General features: G+C 42.6%; 1 protein-coding gene across 1 annotated transcript in view; it reads left to right on the top strand.

Annotated features, from left to right (window-relative positions):
• EPG5 (ectopic P-granules 5 autophagy tethering factor) overlaps positions 1–18,050 on the top strand; it is a 404,912-nt gene that overhangs the window by 73,560 nt on the left and 313,302 nt on the right. Inside the window, 1 exon segment of the mRNA XM_053701063.1 lies at positions 15,427–15,584. Coding sequence (XP_053557038.1) covers positions 15,427–15,584 — 158 coding nt within the window.

Below are 18,050 nucleotides of genomic sequence, written 5' to 3'. Positions count from 1 at the left end.
ATTCAAACCTTTTTGTGGTCCCAAAGAAGGAGGGAACTTTCTGCCCAATTCTGGACCTAAAGTGCTTAAACAAATGTCTGTGTCCCTTCCTTCAAGATAGATGGTAAGGTAAATCCTTCCTTTAATTCAGGAAGGCCAGTTTATGACCATTATAGATCTGAAGGACGCTTACCTTCATGTTCCAATCCACAGGGAACATGTTCAGTTCATGAGGTTTGCATTCTTGGACCAGCACATCCAGTTCATTGCCCTTCCGTTTGGCCTAGCTACTGCTTCAAGAATCTTTACAAAGGTTTTGGGGGCTCTTCTAGCCATTGCCAGAACTCAGGGTATTGCAGTAGCCCCATACTTGGACGATATTCTGGTGCAAGCACCATCCTTTCATCTTGCGGAAGAATTCTCAAAGTACCTTCTCAGTCTTCTTCGATCACATGGATGGAAGATAAACTTGGAAAAGAGTTCTCTTATCCCAAGTACCAGGGTGGAATTCCTGGGTACTATAATAGACTCCATATCTATTAGGATATTTCTAACAGACCAGAGACGTTGCAAGCTAACTTAGGACATGCTTCTTAAGACCATCCTGGGAGATTGTGACTATGCACGCAAGCCTACATGGATGGGGAGCTGTTTCGGGTGCCAGGAAGGCACAGGGGTTGTGGACTCAGGAGTCGTCCTCCCTCCCGATCAATATTTTGGAACTACGGCAATCTTCAAGGCCTTAAAGACTTGGCCACTTCTGGGTTCGTCCCAATTTATCAGATTCCAGTCAGACAATATAACCTTGGTGACTTACATCAACCATCAGTGGGGGGGACGAGAAGTTCCTTGGCGATGAAGGAAGTATCTCAGATTGTGGAGTGGATGGAGGCCCATGGCTGTTAGCTGTCAGTGATCCACATTCCGGGTGTGAACAACTGGGAGGCAGATTTTCTCCGCAGGCAATCCTTCATCCAGGGGAATGGTCTCTCCATCCCAATGTGTTTGCAGAGATATGCAGCAAGTGGGGGACCGGGAAATAGATCTCATGGTGTCCCGTCTCAATACCAAGCTACCCAGGTACGGGTCGAGGTCGAGGGATCCCCAAGTGTATCTAATAGATGCACTAGCAGTGCCCTGGAGGTTCAAACTCCTATATCTTTTTCCTTCATTACCGCTTCTTCCTCTAGTGGTGGCCTGCATCAAGCAGGAGCGGGTATCAGTAAGGATGTGGATCTCGTGGGGATGTCCTCCTCTCCTCCGTGGAAATTACCTTGTCGCAGAGACCTGCTGGTCCAAGGTCCGTTTGTTAATCAAAATCTAGATTCTCTGAGGCTTTGTGGAGATTGAACGCTTAGTCTTAGCCAAGAGAGGTTTCTCTGTGAGTGTCATTGATACTCTTATTCAAGCTCATAAACCAGTTACTCTGTGTATCTACCTACTTATTCTGGTGGGAAGAGCGTGGTTTTTCCTGGCACAGAGTTAAGGTTAAGGTTCCCAGGATCTTATTTTTTTTCCAGGATTGGCTGGAGAAAGGCCTTCCTGCTAGTTCCCTGAGGGGACAGATTTCGATCCTGTCAGTTTTATTGCACAAGAGACTGGCTGAGCTTCTAGACTGCAGTCCTTTGTTAAGGCTCTAATTAGGATCAGACCTGTGTTTAGATCTGGGGCTCCTCCTTGGAGCCTAAATCTTTTTCTTCAGGTTTTGCAACAGGTTTTGTTTAAGCCTCTGCATTCCGTTGACATTAAATTGTTATCTTGGAAGGTTCTCTTTTTATTGGCTATTGCCTCTGCGCACAGAGTTTCTGAGATCTCTGCTTTGCAATGTGAGCCCCCTTATCTGATTTTTCATGCAGATAAGGAAGTTTTATGTACTAAATTCGGTTTTCTTCCTAAGGTTGTGTCAGATCATAACATCATTCAGGAGATTGTGGTTCCTTCCTTGTGTCCTAATCTTTCTTCATCGATTTGGATGTGGTTCGCACCTTGAAGTTCTATCTTCAGGCTACTAAGGAGTTTAGACAATCTACCTCTTTGTTGTCTATTCGGGGAAGCGTAAGGGGCAAAAGGCTTCTTTGACTTCCCTATCTCTTTGGTTAAGGAGCATCATCCGCTTAGCTTACGAGACAGCGGTACATCGTCCTCTTAGGCCTTTAAGAACGAGGCTTCTGGATCAGATTTGTAAGGCGGCTACCTGGTCCTCCTTATATACTTTTTCAAAATTTTACAAGTTTGAAGCAGCTTTCGGGAGAAAAGTTTTGCAGGCTGTGGAGCCCTCTTCCTTTTTTGTTCCCTCCCGCTTGGGTATAGTTTTCCCATCAGTAAGGAATGAAGCTGTGAACTCTCCCTATTTTAGGAATGAAAACATAATTTATGCTTACCACATAAACTCCTTTCCTTCCGGATAGGGAGAGTCCATGGCCCCTGACGTTTTTTCTTGTCTATGGGTGGTCCCCTATTATTTATTTTGTTCTGGCAACATTTATACCCTAATGTTTCTCCTACTTTTCCTTGTTCCCTCGGCAGAATGACTGGGGTAATGAGTAAGTGGGAGGGATATTTAAGCCTTTGGCTGGGGTGTCTTTGCCTCCTCCTGGTGGCCATGTGTTGTATTTCCCAACAGTAAGGAATGAACCTATGGACTCTCCCTATCCGGAAGGAAAATAATTTATCTGGTAAGCATAAATTATGTTTTTACTGGGTCTTGTAAATTTTTTCATCTTGTAGAATGTGTGCTTTGTAAAGTTCATACAGTCTATGTCTTCCCTTTATTTTCTCAGGACATCTTTTTTCTAAAACAGTTATTTAGAGAACAAGTGTTTGTTTATTATGTGTGGAAGGGTTAACCTTCTTTATTAACCTTCTTTACATCAACCTTTCTACACTATATTTGAAATCCCTGTTGTCTACTACCATCTAGTGGTAATGAACGGTATTTATCATTGCCTTTTTAAAATGACTCTAGATGAGTATTTTGTAGTTTTTTTAAACCTTTTCTTAATTTTCTTTTTGGATGGTACCAGATCTGTTAAACTTTCCTAGGATGTAAGATCTTATTTGAACTTCTAGTGGAAGGTCATATTGTTATTGTAATGAAGCATATTTATTTAACATAATAATGCTTTTTATGTTATTCCTGTTGTACAGAAACCCCATATATCCGTACTAATGTCAGTGAAATGTATGCGCTGTTATTTTATTTACAGGGGCTTAAAAATCTTTTTTCATGGTTTGTTTCATACTCAATTTCTTAGTGTTTTAGGACACTAATATATTTAATTCTAGGTTTTTATTATAATAATACAATAAAAATACCTTTATATGGTGGTGATATTAGTTAGCGTCTGTGATATGGATTGTTTAATGTCTCATTCTCATTTCCTAGTGTTTCTAAGACTCTAATATATTTATTTCTATGTTTTATGTATAGAAATTCAAGTTTTGACTTCCATACCTGTCAAGACTATCCACAAACCAAGTAAAGAGGGAGGCCTTCTTAATCTGGCCTTGTTAGCGCAATAAGAAGCGTGTCAGTCTCATAGTCTGAAGGTCGTGAGTTCAGGCCTCACACAAGGCACTTGCTCTTTCACTATATGTTTTATTAGAAAGGACCTATCCTCTTTGGGAGTTTTTGTTTCAGTTCCTATAGAGGGACTGGGACAAGGATCTTTTCAAATCTCTTTGTGGTTCCCAAAAAAAGGAGGGAACTTTCCGCCCCGTCCTGGACCTGAAGTGTCTCAACAAATTTCTCAGGGTTCCGTCCTTCAAGATGGCAACTATTCGTTCCATCCTTTCATTGGTTCAGGAAGGTCAGTTCTTGACGACCATAGACCTGAAGGACTCGTATCTACATGTTCCCATCTCTGGGATCATCACCTGTTTATGAGGTTTGCCTTTCTGGAAAGGGAGATATCGCTTTGTGGTAACCACATCACTCCTAAAGAAGAAGATTATGGGTTTGAACCCATTTACAGCCCTTGCTTCCTCATCTGGCATGTACTTCTGGTGACAGCAAGCATTCCGAAGTGGAATTTTCAAGCAGTTTGTTGCTTTTCAGTTTGGTCTTGCCACGGCTCCCAGAATATTCACAATGGTTCTGGAGGCCCTTTTGGCAGTGGTACAGATCCCTGGGAATTGCAGTAGCGCTTTTACCTAGACGACGTCTTGGTTTAGGCATCAACTTTTCAATTAGCAAGATCTTATACAGATATTTTGTTGTCTTTTCTACGTCCCCACGAGATGGATCTGGAATAGAGTTCCCTTGTTCCAGTACAAAGGTGTGTTAATTAGGGGCAATCAGAGATTCTCTATCCATGAAGAGTTTCCTAACAGATGTCAGAATATCAAGAATTCTTGCTTTGTACCTTTCTCTCCAGTCTGCTATTCATCCATCAGTGACTTAATGCATGGAGGTGATTGGTCTGATGTTTGCTTCCATGGACATCATTCCTTTTGCTTAGTTCCATCTGAGACCTCTTCAACTATGCATGCTCAATCAATGGAACGCAGACCATTCAGATTTATTGCAGAGGATAGATCTGGATCCCTTAACAAGAGTCTTTCTCTTGTGGTGGATTTCTCAAGATCATCCTATCTCAGGGCTCTTGCTTCTGGAGACCTGAGTGATTGTGTCTACAGTCACCAGCCTGTTAGGTTGGGGAGCAGTTTGGGGCTCTCTTATAGCTCAGGGTTTTGTGGACTCGGGAGGAGTCTTCTCTTCCCATAAACATCTTGGGGTTGAGAGCAATCTTCAATGCCTTGCAGCTTGGCCTTAATTATCTTTAGTCCAGTTATCAGATTCCAGTCGGACTACATTACCTCAGTGGTTTGCATCAACCACCAGGGAGGAACTCGGAGTTCCTTGGCCTGGAAGGAGGTGACTCGCATTCTGCAGTGGGCAGAAACCTACGATTATCTTCTATCTGCCATCCACATTCCAGGAGTGGACAGTTGGGAGGTGCTTTTTCTGAGCAAACAGACTTTTCTTCCTGGGGAGTGGGCTCTCCATCCGAAAATGTTCTCCTGGATAACCCTCAGGTGAGGGGTTCTGAATTTGGATCTTATGGCGTCTTGTCAGAACGTCAAGCTTCCAAAGTACAGATCTCTGGTAATTCCTTGAAATTTCGGTCTAGCGTTCCTGTTTTCCTTTGTTTGCTATCCTTCCCCAAGTTATTGCTCGTATCAAACAGGAGAGAGCGTCTGTTAACACTTAGCTCCTGCCTCCTCCTTGGAGCCTCAACATAGATTTAGAGTATTTTTGCAGCAGGCTCTGTTTGGGAGGGTTTTGTTTCTCCTTGCTTTTTCTTCCGCTTGCAGAATTCTGAGATTTCAGCTCTGCAGTGTGATTTCCCATGCCTTATTTTCATGCAGATAATGCGGTCCCTCGTACCACTTCTACTCTTTCTCTCAGATTTAAAGGGACACTGAACCCAATTTTTATCTTTCATGATTCAGATAGAGCATGCAATTTTAAGCAACTTTCTATTTTACTTCTATTAATATTTTTGTTCTCTTTCTATCTTTTTGAAAAATAAGGCATCTAAGCTATTTTTTGGTTTAGACGCTGGACAACACTTGTTTATTGGTGGTTGAATTTATCCACCAATCGGCAAGAACAACCCAGGTTGTTCACCAAAAATGGGCCGACATCTAAACTTACATTCTTGTTTTTCAAATAAATATAATAAGAAAATTAAGAAAATTTGATAATAGGAGTAAATTAGAAAGTTGCTTAAAATTGCATGCTCTATCTGAATCACAAAAGACAAAAATGGGTTCACTGCCCCTTTTTAAGAATGATTTGTTTGGCTTATGAGACTGCTGGACAGCAGCCTTCTGAGAGAATTACGGCTCATTCCACTAGGGCTGTCTCCTCTTCTTGGGCTTTCAAAAAATGAAGCTTCTGTGGAACAGTTTTGAAAGGCGGCAACATGGTCCTCTTTGCATACTTTTTCCAAATTCTACAAATTTTATACTTTTGCCTCGACTGAAGCTTCTTTTGGGAGAAAGGTTCTTCAAGCAGTGGTGCCTTCTGTTTAGGTCCTCCTGCGTTTTTCTCCCTCCCTGTTCATTCCGTGTCCTCTAGCTTGGGTATTGGTTCCCACTAGTAATTGGAATGACGTTGTGGACTCTCAATGTTATAGAAAAGAAAAAAAAAATTATGCTTACCTGATAAATTTCTTTCTTTCCGGGCATAACCAGCCCTCTCTTTATTTGTATATCAGCATTTTTTTTTTTTTTAGCAAACCTCAGGCACCTTTTTCACCCTTGTGTTTCTTCTTTTTTCATTTTACTTAGGCTGAATGACTGGGGGTTATGGGTAAGGGAAGTTGTGCTTAACAGCTTTGCTGGGGTGCTCTTTGCCTCCTTCTGCTGGCCAGGAGTTGAATATCCCACTAGAAATTCGAATGACGTGGACTCTCCATGTCCAGAAATAAAGAAATTTATCAGGTAAGCATACATTTTGTTTCTCCTGTTAAGTGTAGTCAGTCCACGGGTCATCATTACTTCTGGGATATTAACTCCTCCCCAACAGGAAGTGCAAGAGGATCACCCAAGCAGAGCTGCTATATAGCTCCTCCCCTCTACGTCACACCCAGTCATTCTCTTGCACCCAACTAATAGATAGGATGTGTGAGAGGACTGTGGTGATTATACTTAGTTTTTATATCTTCAATCAAAAGTTTGTTATTTTAAAACAGCACCGGAGTGTGTTGTTCCTTCTCAGGTAGAATTTGAAGAAGAATCTGCCTGAGCTTTTGGATGATTTTAGCCGGCGTAGCTAAGATTCATTTTGCTGTTCTCGGCCATTCTGAGGAGTGAGGTAAACTTCAGATCAGGGGACAGCGGGCAGGTTCACCTGCAAAGAGGTATGTTGCAGTATATTATTTTCTGAGGAATGGAATTGACTGAGAAAATACTGCCAATACCGATATAATGTAAGTTCAGCCTTAAATGCAGTAGTAGCAACTGGTATCAGGCTGTTTATGTATATATGTGTACACTTCAGTATTCTGGGGAATGGCACTTCTCTGGGTAATACTATATGCATATAATTTTTAGCCTAACTTGCAGTGGGAACGTCTAGCAACAGGCTGTTTAATGACATTTCATGTTATTTGATTTTAAACGTTTTTGCTGGCATGCTAAATTGTTTAATTATCTGAGGTACTGGGTGAAAAATTGTTTTTGGGCACTGTTTTTCCACTTGGCTGTCGTTTATTTTAATTTAAGACAGTTTACTGAACTTCCCTCACTGCTGTGGGTGAGGGTGAGGGGCCTATTTTGGCGCTTTTGCTACGCATCAAAAATTCAGTCAAAAGTCTGTTTCTCTTCCTGCATGATCCGGATCGTCTCTACAGAGCTCAAGGGTCTTCAAAAATTATTTTGAGGGAGGTAATCACTCACAGCAGACCTGTGAGATTGTGGTTTGACTGTGATAAAAAACGTTTATATTTTGTACATTTTTTTCTGCTATTAAGGGTTAGTTATCCATTACTAATGGGGGCAATCCTTTGCTAAATTTATGCCTTTACCGGGAAAAATCTGGTTTTTATAATTTTTCCGGTTCCTTATTATTAAACTGTCATAATTTTTTTCTGTGCTTCTTAAAGGCACAGTGCGTTTTCCATATTACTTGTAATTTGAGTGAAAAGTATTTCCAAGCTTGCTAGTTTAATTGCTAGTTTGTTAAACATGTCTGACTCAGAGGAATATCTCTGTGCTATATGTGCAAAAGCCAAGGTGGAGCCCAATAGAAATTTATGTACTAATTGCATTGATGCTACTTTGAATTAGAGTCATTCTGTACAAATTGAACATCATTCACCAAACAACGAGGGGGAAGTTATGCCGACTAACTTGCCTCACGTGTCAGTACCTGCATCTCCCGCTCGGGAGGTGCGTGATATTGTAACGCCGAGTACTTCAGGGCGGCCATTACAAATCACACTACAGGACATGGCTAATGTTATGACTGAAGTTTTGTCTAAATTACCAGAACTTAGAGGTAAGCGAGATCACTCTGGGGTGAGAACAGAGTGCGCTGATAATATTAGGGCCATGTCAGATACTGCGTCACAATTTGCAGAACATGAGGACGGAGAGCTTCATTCTGCGGGTGACGGATCTGATCCAAATAAACTGGATTCAGACATTTCAAATTTTAAGTTTAAGCTGGAAAACCTCCGTGTATTACTAGGGGAGGTGTTAGCGGCTCTGAATGATTGTAACACAGTTGCAATACCAGAAAAAATGTGTAGGTTGGATAAATATTTTGAGGTACTGACGTTTTTCCAATACCTAAAAGACTTACTGAAATTGTTACTAAGGAGTGGGATAGACCCGGTGTGCCTTTCTCACCCCCTCCTATATTCAGAAAGATGTTTCCAATAGACGCCACCACACGGGACTTATGGCAAACGGTCCCTAAGGTGGAGGGAGCAGTTTCTACTTTAGCTAAGCGTACCACTATCCCGGTGGAGGATAGCTGCGCCTTTTCAGATCCAATGGATAAAAAGTTAGAGGGTTACCTTAAGAAAATGTTTGTTCAACAAGGTTTTATGTTACAACCCCTTGCATGCATTGCGCCTGTCACGGCTGCAGCAGCATTTTGGTTTGAGTCTCTGGAAGAGACCCTTGAATCAGCTCCATTAGATGAGATTACACACAAGCTTAAAGCCCTTAAGCTAGCTAATTCATTTATTTCTGATGCCGTAGTACATTTAACTAAACTTACGGCTAAGAATTCCGGATTCGCCATTCAGGCACGCAGAGCGCTGTGGCTAAAATCCTGGTCAGCTGATGTTACTTCTAAATCTAAATTACTTAACATACCTTTCAAAGGGCAGACCTTATTCGGGCCCGGTTTGAAGGAAATTATCGCTGACATTACAGGAGGTAAAGGCCATGCCCTGCCTCAAGACAGAGCCAAACCTAGGGCTAGACAGTCTAATTTTCGTGCCTTTCGTAACTTCAAGGCAGGAGCGGCATCAACTTCCTCTGCACCAAAACAGGAAGGAGCTGTTGCTCGCTACAGACAAGGCTGGAAACCTAACCAGTCCTGGAACAAGGGCAAGCAGGCCAGAAAACCTGCTGCTGCCCCTAAGACAGCATGAAGTGAGGGCCCCCGATCCGGGAATGGATCTAGTGGGGGGCAGACTCTCTCTCTTCGCCCAGGCTTGGGCAAGAGATGTCCAGGATCCCTGGGCGTTAGAGATCATATCTCAGGGATATCTTCTGGACTTCAAAGCCTCTCCCCCAAAAGGGAGATTTCATCTTTCAAGGTTGTCAACAAACCAGATAAAGAAAGAGGCGTTTCTACGCTGTGTACAAGATCTTTTACTAATGGGAGTGATCCATCCGGTTCCGCGGTCGGAACACGGACAAGGGTTTTACTCAAATCTGTTTGTGGTTCCCAAGAAAGAAGGAACCTTCAGACCAATCTTGGATTTAAAGATCCTAAACAAATTCCTAAGAGTTCCATCGTTCAAAATGGAAACTATTCGGACAATCTTACCCATGATCCAAAAGGGTCAGTACATGACCACAGTGGATTTAAAGGATGCCTACCTTCATATACCGATTCACAAAGATCATTACCGGTATCTAAGGTTTGCCTTCCTAGACAGGCATTACCAGTTTGTAGCTCTTCCATTCGGGTTGGCTACGGCTCCAAGAATCTTCACAAAGGTTCTGGGCTCTCTTCTGGCGGTGCTAAGACCACGAGGAATTTCGGTGGCTCCGTATCTAGACGACATTCTGATACAAGCGTCAAGCTTTCAAACTGCCAGGTCTCATACAGAGTTAGTACTGGCATTTCTAAGGTCGCATGGGTGGAAGGTGAACGAAGAGAAGAGTTCTCTCTTACCACTCACAAGAGTTCCCTTCTTGGGGACTCTTATAGATTCTGTAGAAATGAAGATTTACCTGACAGAAGACAGGTTAACAAAGCTTCAAAATGCTTGCCGTGTCCTTCATTCCATTCAACACCCGTCAGTGGCTCAATGCATGGAGGTAATCGGCTTAATGGTAGCGGCAATGGACATAGTACCCTTTGCACGCCTACATCTCAGACCGCTGCAATTGTGCATGCTAAGTCAGTGGAATGGGGATTACTCAGATTTGTCCCCTACTCTGAATCTGGATCAAGAGACCAGAAATTCTCTTCTATGGTGGCTTTCTCGGCCACATCTGTCCAGGGGGATGCCATTCAGCAGACCAGATTGGACAATTGTAACAACAGACGCCAGCCTACTAGGTTGGGGCGCTGTCTGGAATTCCCTGAAGGCTCAGGGATCATGGACTCAGGAGGAGAGTCTCCTTCCAATAAACATTCTGGAATTGAGAGCAGTTCTCAATGCCCTTCTGGCTTGGCCTCAGTTAACAACTCGGGGGTTCGTCAGGTTTCAGTCGGACAACATCACGACTGTAGCTTACATCAACCATCAAGGAGGGACAAGAAGCTCCCTAGCAATGATGGAAGTATCAAAGATAATTCGCTGGGCAGAGTCTCACTCTTGCCACCTGTCAGCGATCCACATTCCTGGAGTGGAGAACTGGGAGGCGGATTTCCTAAGTCGTTAGACTTTTCATCCGGGGGAGTGGGAACTTTATCCGGAGATCTTTGCCCAAATACTTCGACTTTGGGGCAAACCAGAGATAGATCTGATGGCGTCTCGCCAGAACGCCAAGCTTCCTTGTTACGGGTCCAGGTCCAGGGACCCGGGAGCAGTCCTGGTAGATGCTTTGACAGCACCTTGGACCTTCGGGATGGCCTATGTGTTTCCACCCTTCCCGATGCTTCCTCGATTGATTGCCAGGATCAAACAGGAGAGAGCATCGGTGATTCTGATAGCGCCTGCGTGGCCACACAGGACCTGGTATGCAGATCTAGTGGACATGTCATCCTGTCCACCTTGGTCTCTGCCTCTGAGACAGGACCTTCTAATTCAGGGTCCTTTCAAACATCAAAATCTAATTTCTCTGAAGCTGACTGCTTGGAAATTGAACGCTTGATTTTATCAAAGCGTGGTTTTTCGGAGTCAGTTATTGATACCTTAATACAGGCTAGGAAGCCTGTTACCAGAAAGATTTACCATAAAATATGGCGTAAATACTTACATTGGTGCGAATCCAAGAGTTACTCATGGAGTAAGGTTAGGATTCCTAGGATATTGTCCTTTCTACAAGAAGGTTTAGAAAAGGGTTTATCGGCTAGTTCCTTAAAGGGACAGATCTCAGCTTTGTCCATTCTTTTACACAAACGTCTGTCAGAAGTTCCAGACGTTCAGGCTTTTTGCCAGGCTTTGGCCAGGATTAAGCCTGTGTTTAAAACTGTTGCTCCACCATGGAGCTTAAACTTAGTTCTTAACGTTTTACAGGGTGTTCCGTTTGAACCCCTTCATTCCATTGATATCAAGCTGTTATCTTGGAAAGTTCTGTTTTTGATGGCTATTTCCTCGGCTCGTAGAGTCTCTGAGTTATCTGCCTTACATTGTGATTCCCCGTATCTGATTTTTCATTCAGATAAGGTAGTTCTGCGTACTAAACCTGGGTTTTTGCCTAAGGTTGTCACTAACAAGAATATCAATCAAGAGATTGTTGTGCCATCATTGTGTCCTAACCCTTCTTCAAAGAAGGAACGACTTCTGCACAATCTAGATGTAGTCCGTGCCCTGAAATTTTATTTGCAGGCAACTAAAGATTTTCGCCAAACTTCTTCCCTGTTTGTCGTTTATTCTGGACAGAGGAGAGGTCAAAAAGCTTCTGCTACCTCTCTCTCTTTTTGGCTTCGTAGCATAATACGTTTAGCCTATGAGACTGCTGGACAGCAGCCTCCTGAAAGAATTACAGCTCATTCCACTAGAGCTGTGGCTTCCACTTGGGCCTTTAAGAACGAGGCCTCTGTTGAACAGATTTGCAAGGCTGCAACTTGGTCTTCTCTTCATACTTTTTCCAAATTTTACAAATTTGACACTTTTGCTTCTTCGGAGGCTGTTTTTGGGAGAAAGGTTCTTCAGGCAGTGGTTCCTTCCGTATAAAGATCCTGCCTGTCCCTCCCGTCATCCGTGTACTTTAGCTTTGGTATTGGTATCCCAGAAGTAATGATGACCCGTGGACTGACTACACTTAACAGGAGAAAACATAATTTATGCTTACCTGATAAATTCCTTTCTCCTGTAGTGTAGTCAGTCCACGGCCCGCCCTGTTTTTTATGGCAGGTCTAAATTTTTAAATTATACTCCAGTCACCACTGCACCCTATAGTTTCTCCTTTCTCGTTTGGTTCTCGGTCGAATGACTGGGTGTGACGTAGAGGGGAGGAGCTATATAGCAGCTCTGCTTGGGTGATCCTCTTGCACTTCCTGTTGGGGAGGAGTTAATATCCCAGAAGTAATGATGACCCGTGGACTGACTACACTACAGGAGAAAGGAATTTATCAGGTAAGCATAAATTATGTTTTTTGCGATTCAGACAGCGCATATAATTGTTCTTTTGTTGGCCAGCAAGGACACCTCCTACAGTTCTTTTGTTGGCCAGCAAGGACACCTCCTACAGTTCTATTGTTGGCTCTCAAGGACATCTCCTACGGTTCTTTTGTTGGCCAGCAAGGACACCTCCTACAGTTCTATTGTCGGCCAGCAAAGACACCTCCTACAGTTCTATTGTCGGCCAGCAAGGACACCTCCTACAGTTCTATTGTTGACCAGCAAGGACACCTCCTACAGTTCTATTGTCGGCCAGCAGGGACACCTCCTACAGTTCTATTGTCGGCCAGCAAGGACACCTCCTACAGTTCTATTGTCGGCCAGCAAGGACACCTCCTACAGTTCTATTGTCGGCCAGCAAGGACACCTCCTACAGTTCTATTGTCGGCCAGCAAGGACACCTCCTACAGTTCTATTGTCGGCCAGCAAGGACACCTCCTACAGTTCTTTTGTTGACCAGCAAGGACACCTCCTACAGTTCTATTGTCGGCCAGCAAGGACACCTCCTACAGTTCTATTGTCGGCCAGCAAGGACACCTCCTACAGTTCTATTGTCGGCCAGCAAGGACACCTCCTACAGTTCTTTTGTTGACCAGCAAGGACACCTCCTACAGTTCTTTTGTTGGCCAGCAAGGACACCTCCTACAGTTCTATTGTTGGCCAGCAAGGACACCTCCTACAGTTCTATTGTTGGCCAGCAAGGACACCTCCTACAGTTCTATTGTTGGCCAGCAAGGACACCTCCTACAGTTCTATTGTTGGCCAGCAAGGACACCTCCTACAGTTCTATTGTTGGCCAGCAAGGACACCTCCTACAGTTCTTTTGTTGGCCAGCAAGGACACCTCCTACAGTTCTATTGTTGGCCAGCAAGGACACCTCCTACAGTTCTATTGTTGGCCAGCAAGGACACCTCCTACAGTTCTATTGTTGGCCAGAAAGGACACCTCCTACAGTTCTATTGTTGGCCAGCAAGGACACCTCCTACAGTTCTTTTGTTGGCCAGCAACTTTACTTTCAAGCATTAAAAAGAAAGTATACTCTTCAGCACAGAAACATCTGCTTGTAAAATAATTAAAACTTTTTTTACACAACAACAATAGAAACTAAACATGTTTTTACATCTAATGAATGCATCATTTCCTTGTCCCTTTAAGCTGAAACATTTATTTACTGATGAATTTTCCATGAACTAACATAAAGTAAGATAACAAAGGACAGACAAGGAGCGATGAATATTGTCCATTTAAATCTTCTGTAAGTTATCTGTTTACATGACATGGCTCTACACAACTTCCTCCGTGATTAATTGTCATTGCATCGGACCAAAGCTTGGAGGAGAAAAGGGAGAGTTTATTAAAGTCATGATAAACTTTCCCCTTTTTAAAATCATATCCGAGATGTTATCATGAAAGTTTAATTTTAACTAGACTATCCCTTTAATCTATAAAGGTGATGACCTAATTATATCTGTTATTTTGTCTGCGTATACAATCAGTGCATCTTTATATCCTTCTACAGATCTCTTAAAGAATTGCATCTTAGTTGATAGTGTTGGCTGTTATCTAATCAGTAAAACATTAATGCAGATTATATTAATACAGTATGAGCTACAGATACCACCTTGTAAAAATCACTGTGGGTCTGATCAAAATCACACAAAGGGGATGATTTATCAAGTGTCTGGTGGACATGATCCACTATATCGATCATGTCTGCCAGACATCGATAAATAAACTGTTGGCATGTACTGTTGGCATTTATTATTACACAAGTAGTTCTGGTGAACTGCTTGTGCAATGCTGCCCCTTGCAGATTCGCAATCAGGGGGTGTAAATCAACCCGATCGTATGCGATCGGGCGGATTGCTGTCTGCCGTCTCAGAGGCTGCGGACGAGTTAAGGAGCAGCAGTCTTAAGACCGCTGCATCTTATCTCCTGTTTCGGGGTATTTTAGACCTTTTTTATTGTAATGTAGGAATAACATAAAGAATACAAGCAACATAAACATATCAAGTTAATATTTGTGTTTCACATTTTTTTTTTATGAGCCTCACCGTACCGATGAGACTTTTTAGAATATCTCACCTGGGCTGCGAGGTCTTGAATATCAGGCCTGTGTGAGACTATAGCACAACTGATGTGTTATTTAAAGGATGATTAAATACAGTAGAATTGCATAATCAACAACTACATAATAAAAAGACCATACAAAAACACTTAAAGTGATAGTAAACCCAAATTTATTCTTTTATGATTCAGATAGAGCAGCATTTTTAAGCAACTTTCTAATTTACTCCTATTATTAATTTTTCTTCGTTCTCTTGGTATCTTTATTTAAAAAGCAGAAATGTAAGCATAGGAGCCGGTCCATTTTTGGTTCAGAACCTGGGTTACGCTTGCTTATTGGTTTGCTAAATGTAGCTACCAATAGGCAAGCGCTATCCAGGGTGCTGAACCTAAAATGGCCTGGCTTCTAATCTTTACATTTCTGCTTTTTAAATAAAGATAGCAAGAGAAGGACGAAAAATTGATAATAGGAGTAAATTAGAAAGTTGCTTAACATTGACTGCTCTATCTGAATCAAATAAAAAAAAAATTGGGTTTAGTGTCCCCTTTAATTAGAATTTCAAATGAGTAGTAGTTTTTTTTTCTGGCAATTCTTGCACATGCTCAGTAGGAGCTGGTGCCTCAGAAATTGTGCATATAAAAAAGATTGTGCACATTTTGATAATAAAAGTAAATTGGAAATTTTGTTTAAAATTGCATGCTCTGTCTGAATCATAAAAATATCATTTGGTCTTTTAATATTATACCCAATTAATCTCACATTTTGGGTAATTTAATTATGACACCCCACAAAAGGCAGGAATTTTGGGATTAAATTGGTATAATTTTCAATAAATATATATTGTAAGATGTATCTCTGTAATCACATAATTATTTTCTGCCTTTGCTTCAGGTTGGGGATTTGGCTCTTTATGTCAGAAATGCCATATGGGACTCTATCGAACAATATGCTCTGGAAGCTGTTCTATCTCATGCACAATGCTGAACGTGAAGATGTGAGCACCCTGCAGGGCAGCGTAGATGGGGCTGACTGCATTGCCAGAATGAATGGTAATTACCTTTTCATTTCATGCACAATAAGATTATGGTTATTATTATACAACACACAATACAACAGATTATCCTTGTTAAATAACATTAAAAGCAATTTCACTGCACTAGAAAGCTCTGCTGACCCCCCCCCCCCCCATCCATCAGAAAACTCCCAGTCCATCTGAGTACTTCAAATCTTTCTGATGCTTTAGATTAATATTGCAAACCCCAATTTCTTTCCTGATCTTATTACAGAGGAAACTACAGTAGAGGAGATCCAAGATAGGATTAAAGCTCTTAAATTGGCCAAAACTTTTTTCTGTGATGCCAATATGCAGATAATTCGTCTGGGAGCTAAGATGTCTAGCTTCATGGTTGTAGCTTGCAGGGCTCTGTGGTTAAAATCTTGGTCCACCGATGTCTCTTCTAAGGCCAAGCTTTTGGCTTTACCTTACAAGGGACCTGATCTGGCAGAGATCATTTCAGAGATTACTGGTGGAAAAGAATCTTTCCTACCTCAGGACAAGAAGAACAGACCTAGAGGTCGTCAGACTTCTAATTTTAGTTCCTTTCATAACTTTAAGGGTCAAAAGTCCTCTTCTTCCTCATTCAAACCGGATCCAACCAGCCCTGGAATAAGGGAAAACAAAACTAAAAGCCTTCTGCTGACTCTAAATCAGCATGAAAGTTCTGCCCCGATTCCTGTGTGTATCGGGTGGGGAGCAGGCTTTCTCTTTTTTGTCAAGCCTGGATACGTGATGTCCCAGGCCCTTGGGCGGTGCACATAGTATCTCAGGGTTACAGAATGAGATTCAAGTCTTGCCCTCCAAAGAGCAGATTTCTCCTGTCAAGACAATCCTCAAACCAAGTAAAGAAGAAAGCCTCTTTAAACTATGTAAAAGACCTTTACTCTCTCTGGGAGTTATTGTTCCTGTCCCTCTAGCAGAGCAGGGTCTAGGATTCTACTCAAATCTATTTGTGGTTCCTAAAAAGGAGGGAACTTTTCAGCCCATTTTTTACCTCAGGTGTCTAAACAAATTCCTCAGGGTTCCGTCCTTCAAGATGGAAACTATTCGTTCCATTCTCCCTTTAGTACAGGATACCTTCACTTTCCCATACACTGGGAACACCATCAGTATCTGAGGCTTGCCTTTCTGGACAAGCACTTTCAATTTGTTGCACTTCTATTTGGTCTGGCCATGGCTCCCAGAATATTCACAAAGGTTCTGGGGGCACTATTGGCTGTGATCAGATCCCAGGGAATTGCTGTGGCGCCTTATCTGGACGACATCTTTGTTCAGGCGTCATCTTTTCAACTAGCCCAATCTCATACAGAGATGCTGTTGTAGAAGATGAATTTGAAAAAAGTTCCCTTGTTCCATCTACCAAAGTGTGTTTCCTAGGGACTATAATAGATTCCCTGTCCATGAAGATTTTTCTGATGGAGGTCAGAAAACATAAGATTCTTGCTTCCTGCCTTTCTCTCCAGTCTGCCTTTTGTCCATCTGTGGCCCAATGCATTGAGATGATTGGACTGATGGTGGCATCCATGGACATCATGGACATCATTCCTTTTGCTTGGTTCCATCTACGATCGCTGTAGCTTTGCATGCTCCGTCAATGGAACGGAGATCATTCGGATTTATCAGGACCCTCTGACAAGAGACTCTCGTGGTGGGTGTCACAGGAACATCTGTCTCGGGGCACTTGCTTTCTGAGACCTTCGTGGGAAATTGTGACTGGATACCAACCTGTCAGACTGGGGTGCTGTTTGGGGCCCTCTAAAAGCTCAGGGCCTGTGGTCTCAGGAGGAGTCCTCTCTTCCCATAAACATCTTGGAATTGAGTGCTATCTTCAATACCCTATTAGCGTGGCCTCAACTAGTGTTGGTCCGGTTTATAAGATTTCAATTGGACAACATCACCTCAGTGGCTTTCATCAACCACCAGGGAGTGACTCAGAGTTCCTTAGCCATGAAGGAGATGACTCAAATTCTACAGTGGGCGGAAGCCCATGATTGTCTCCTATCTGTTATCCACATTCCAGGAGTGGACAATTGGGAAGCAGATTTTCTGAGCAGACAGACTTTTCATCCAGGGGAGTGGGCTCTCCATCCGGAAGTGTTCTCTAAGATAACCCTCCAGTTTTTTTTATCTGATTGCGTCCCGCCAAAACGCCAAGGTTCCAAAGTACGGTTCAAGGTCAAGAGATCCTCAGGCCGTTCTGATAATGCTCTAGCGGTTCCTTGGAGGTTTTCTCTAGCTTATCTGTTTCCTCTGTTTGCTCTCCTTCCATGAGTCATCGCACGTATCAAACAGGAGAGAGCATCAGGCCTTCATGGCCTCGCAGGATCTGCTTCGCGGATCTGGTGAGGATGTCATCTCTACCTCCTTGGAGGTTACTTTTGAGGAAAGACCTTCTTCTTTAGGGTCCTTTCCTCCATCCAAACCTAGATTCTCTGAAGCTAACTGCTAGGAGATTGAA

This window comes from Bombina bombina, chromosome 2 (assembly GCF_027579735.1).
Source record: "Bombina bombina isolate aBomBom1 chromosome 2, aBomBom1.pri, whole genome shotgun sequence".
In the NCBI taxonomy this organism is placed as follows: Eukaryota; Metazoa; Chordata; class Amphibia; order Anura; family Bombinatoridae; genus Bombina; species Bombina bombina.
The sequence above is the reverse complement of the archived record's forward strand: the minus strand, read 5'-3'. Positions and strand labels throughout refer to the sequence as shown.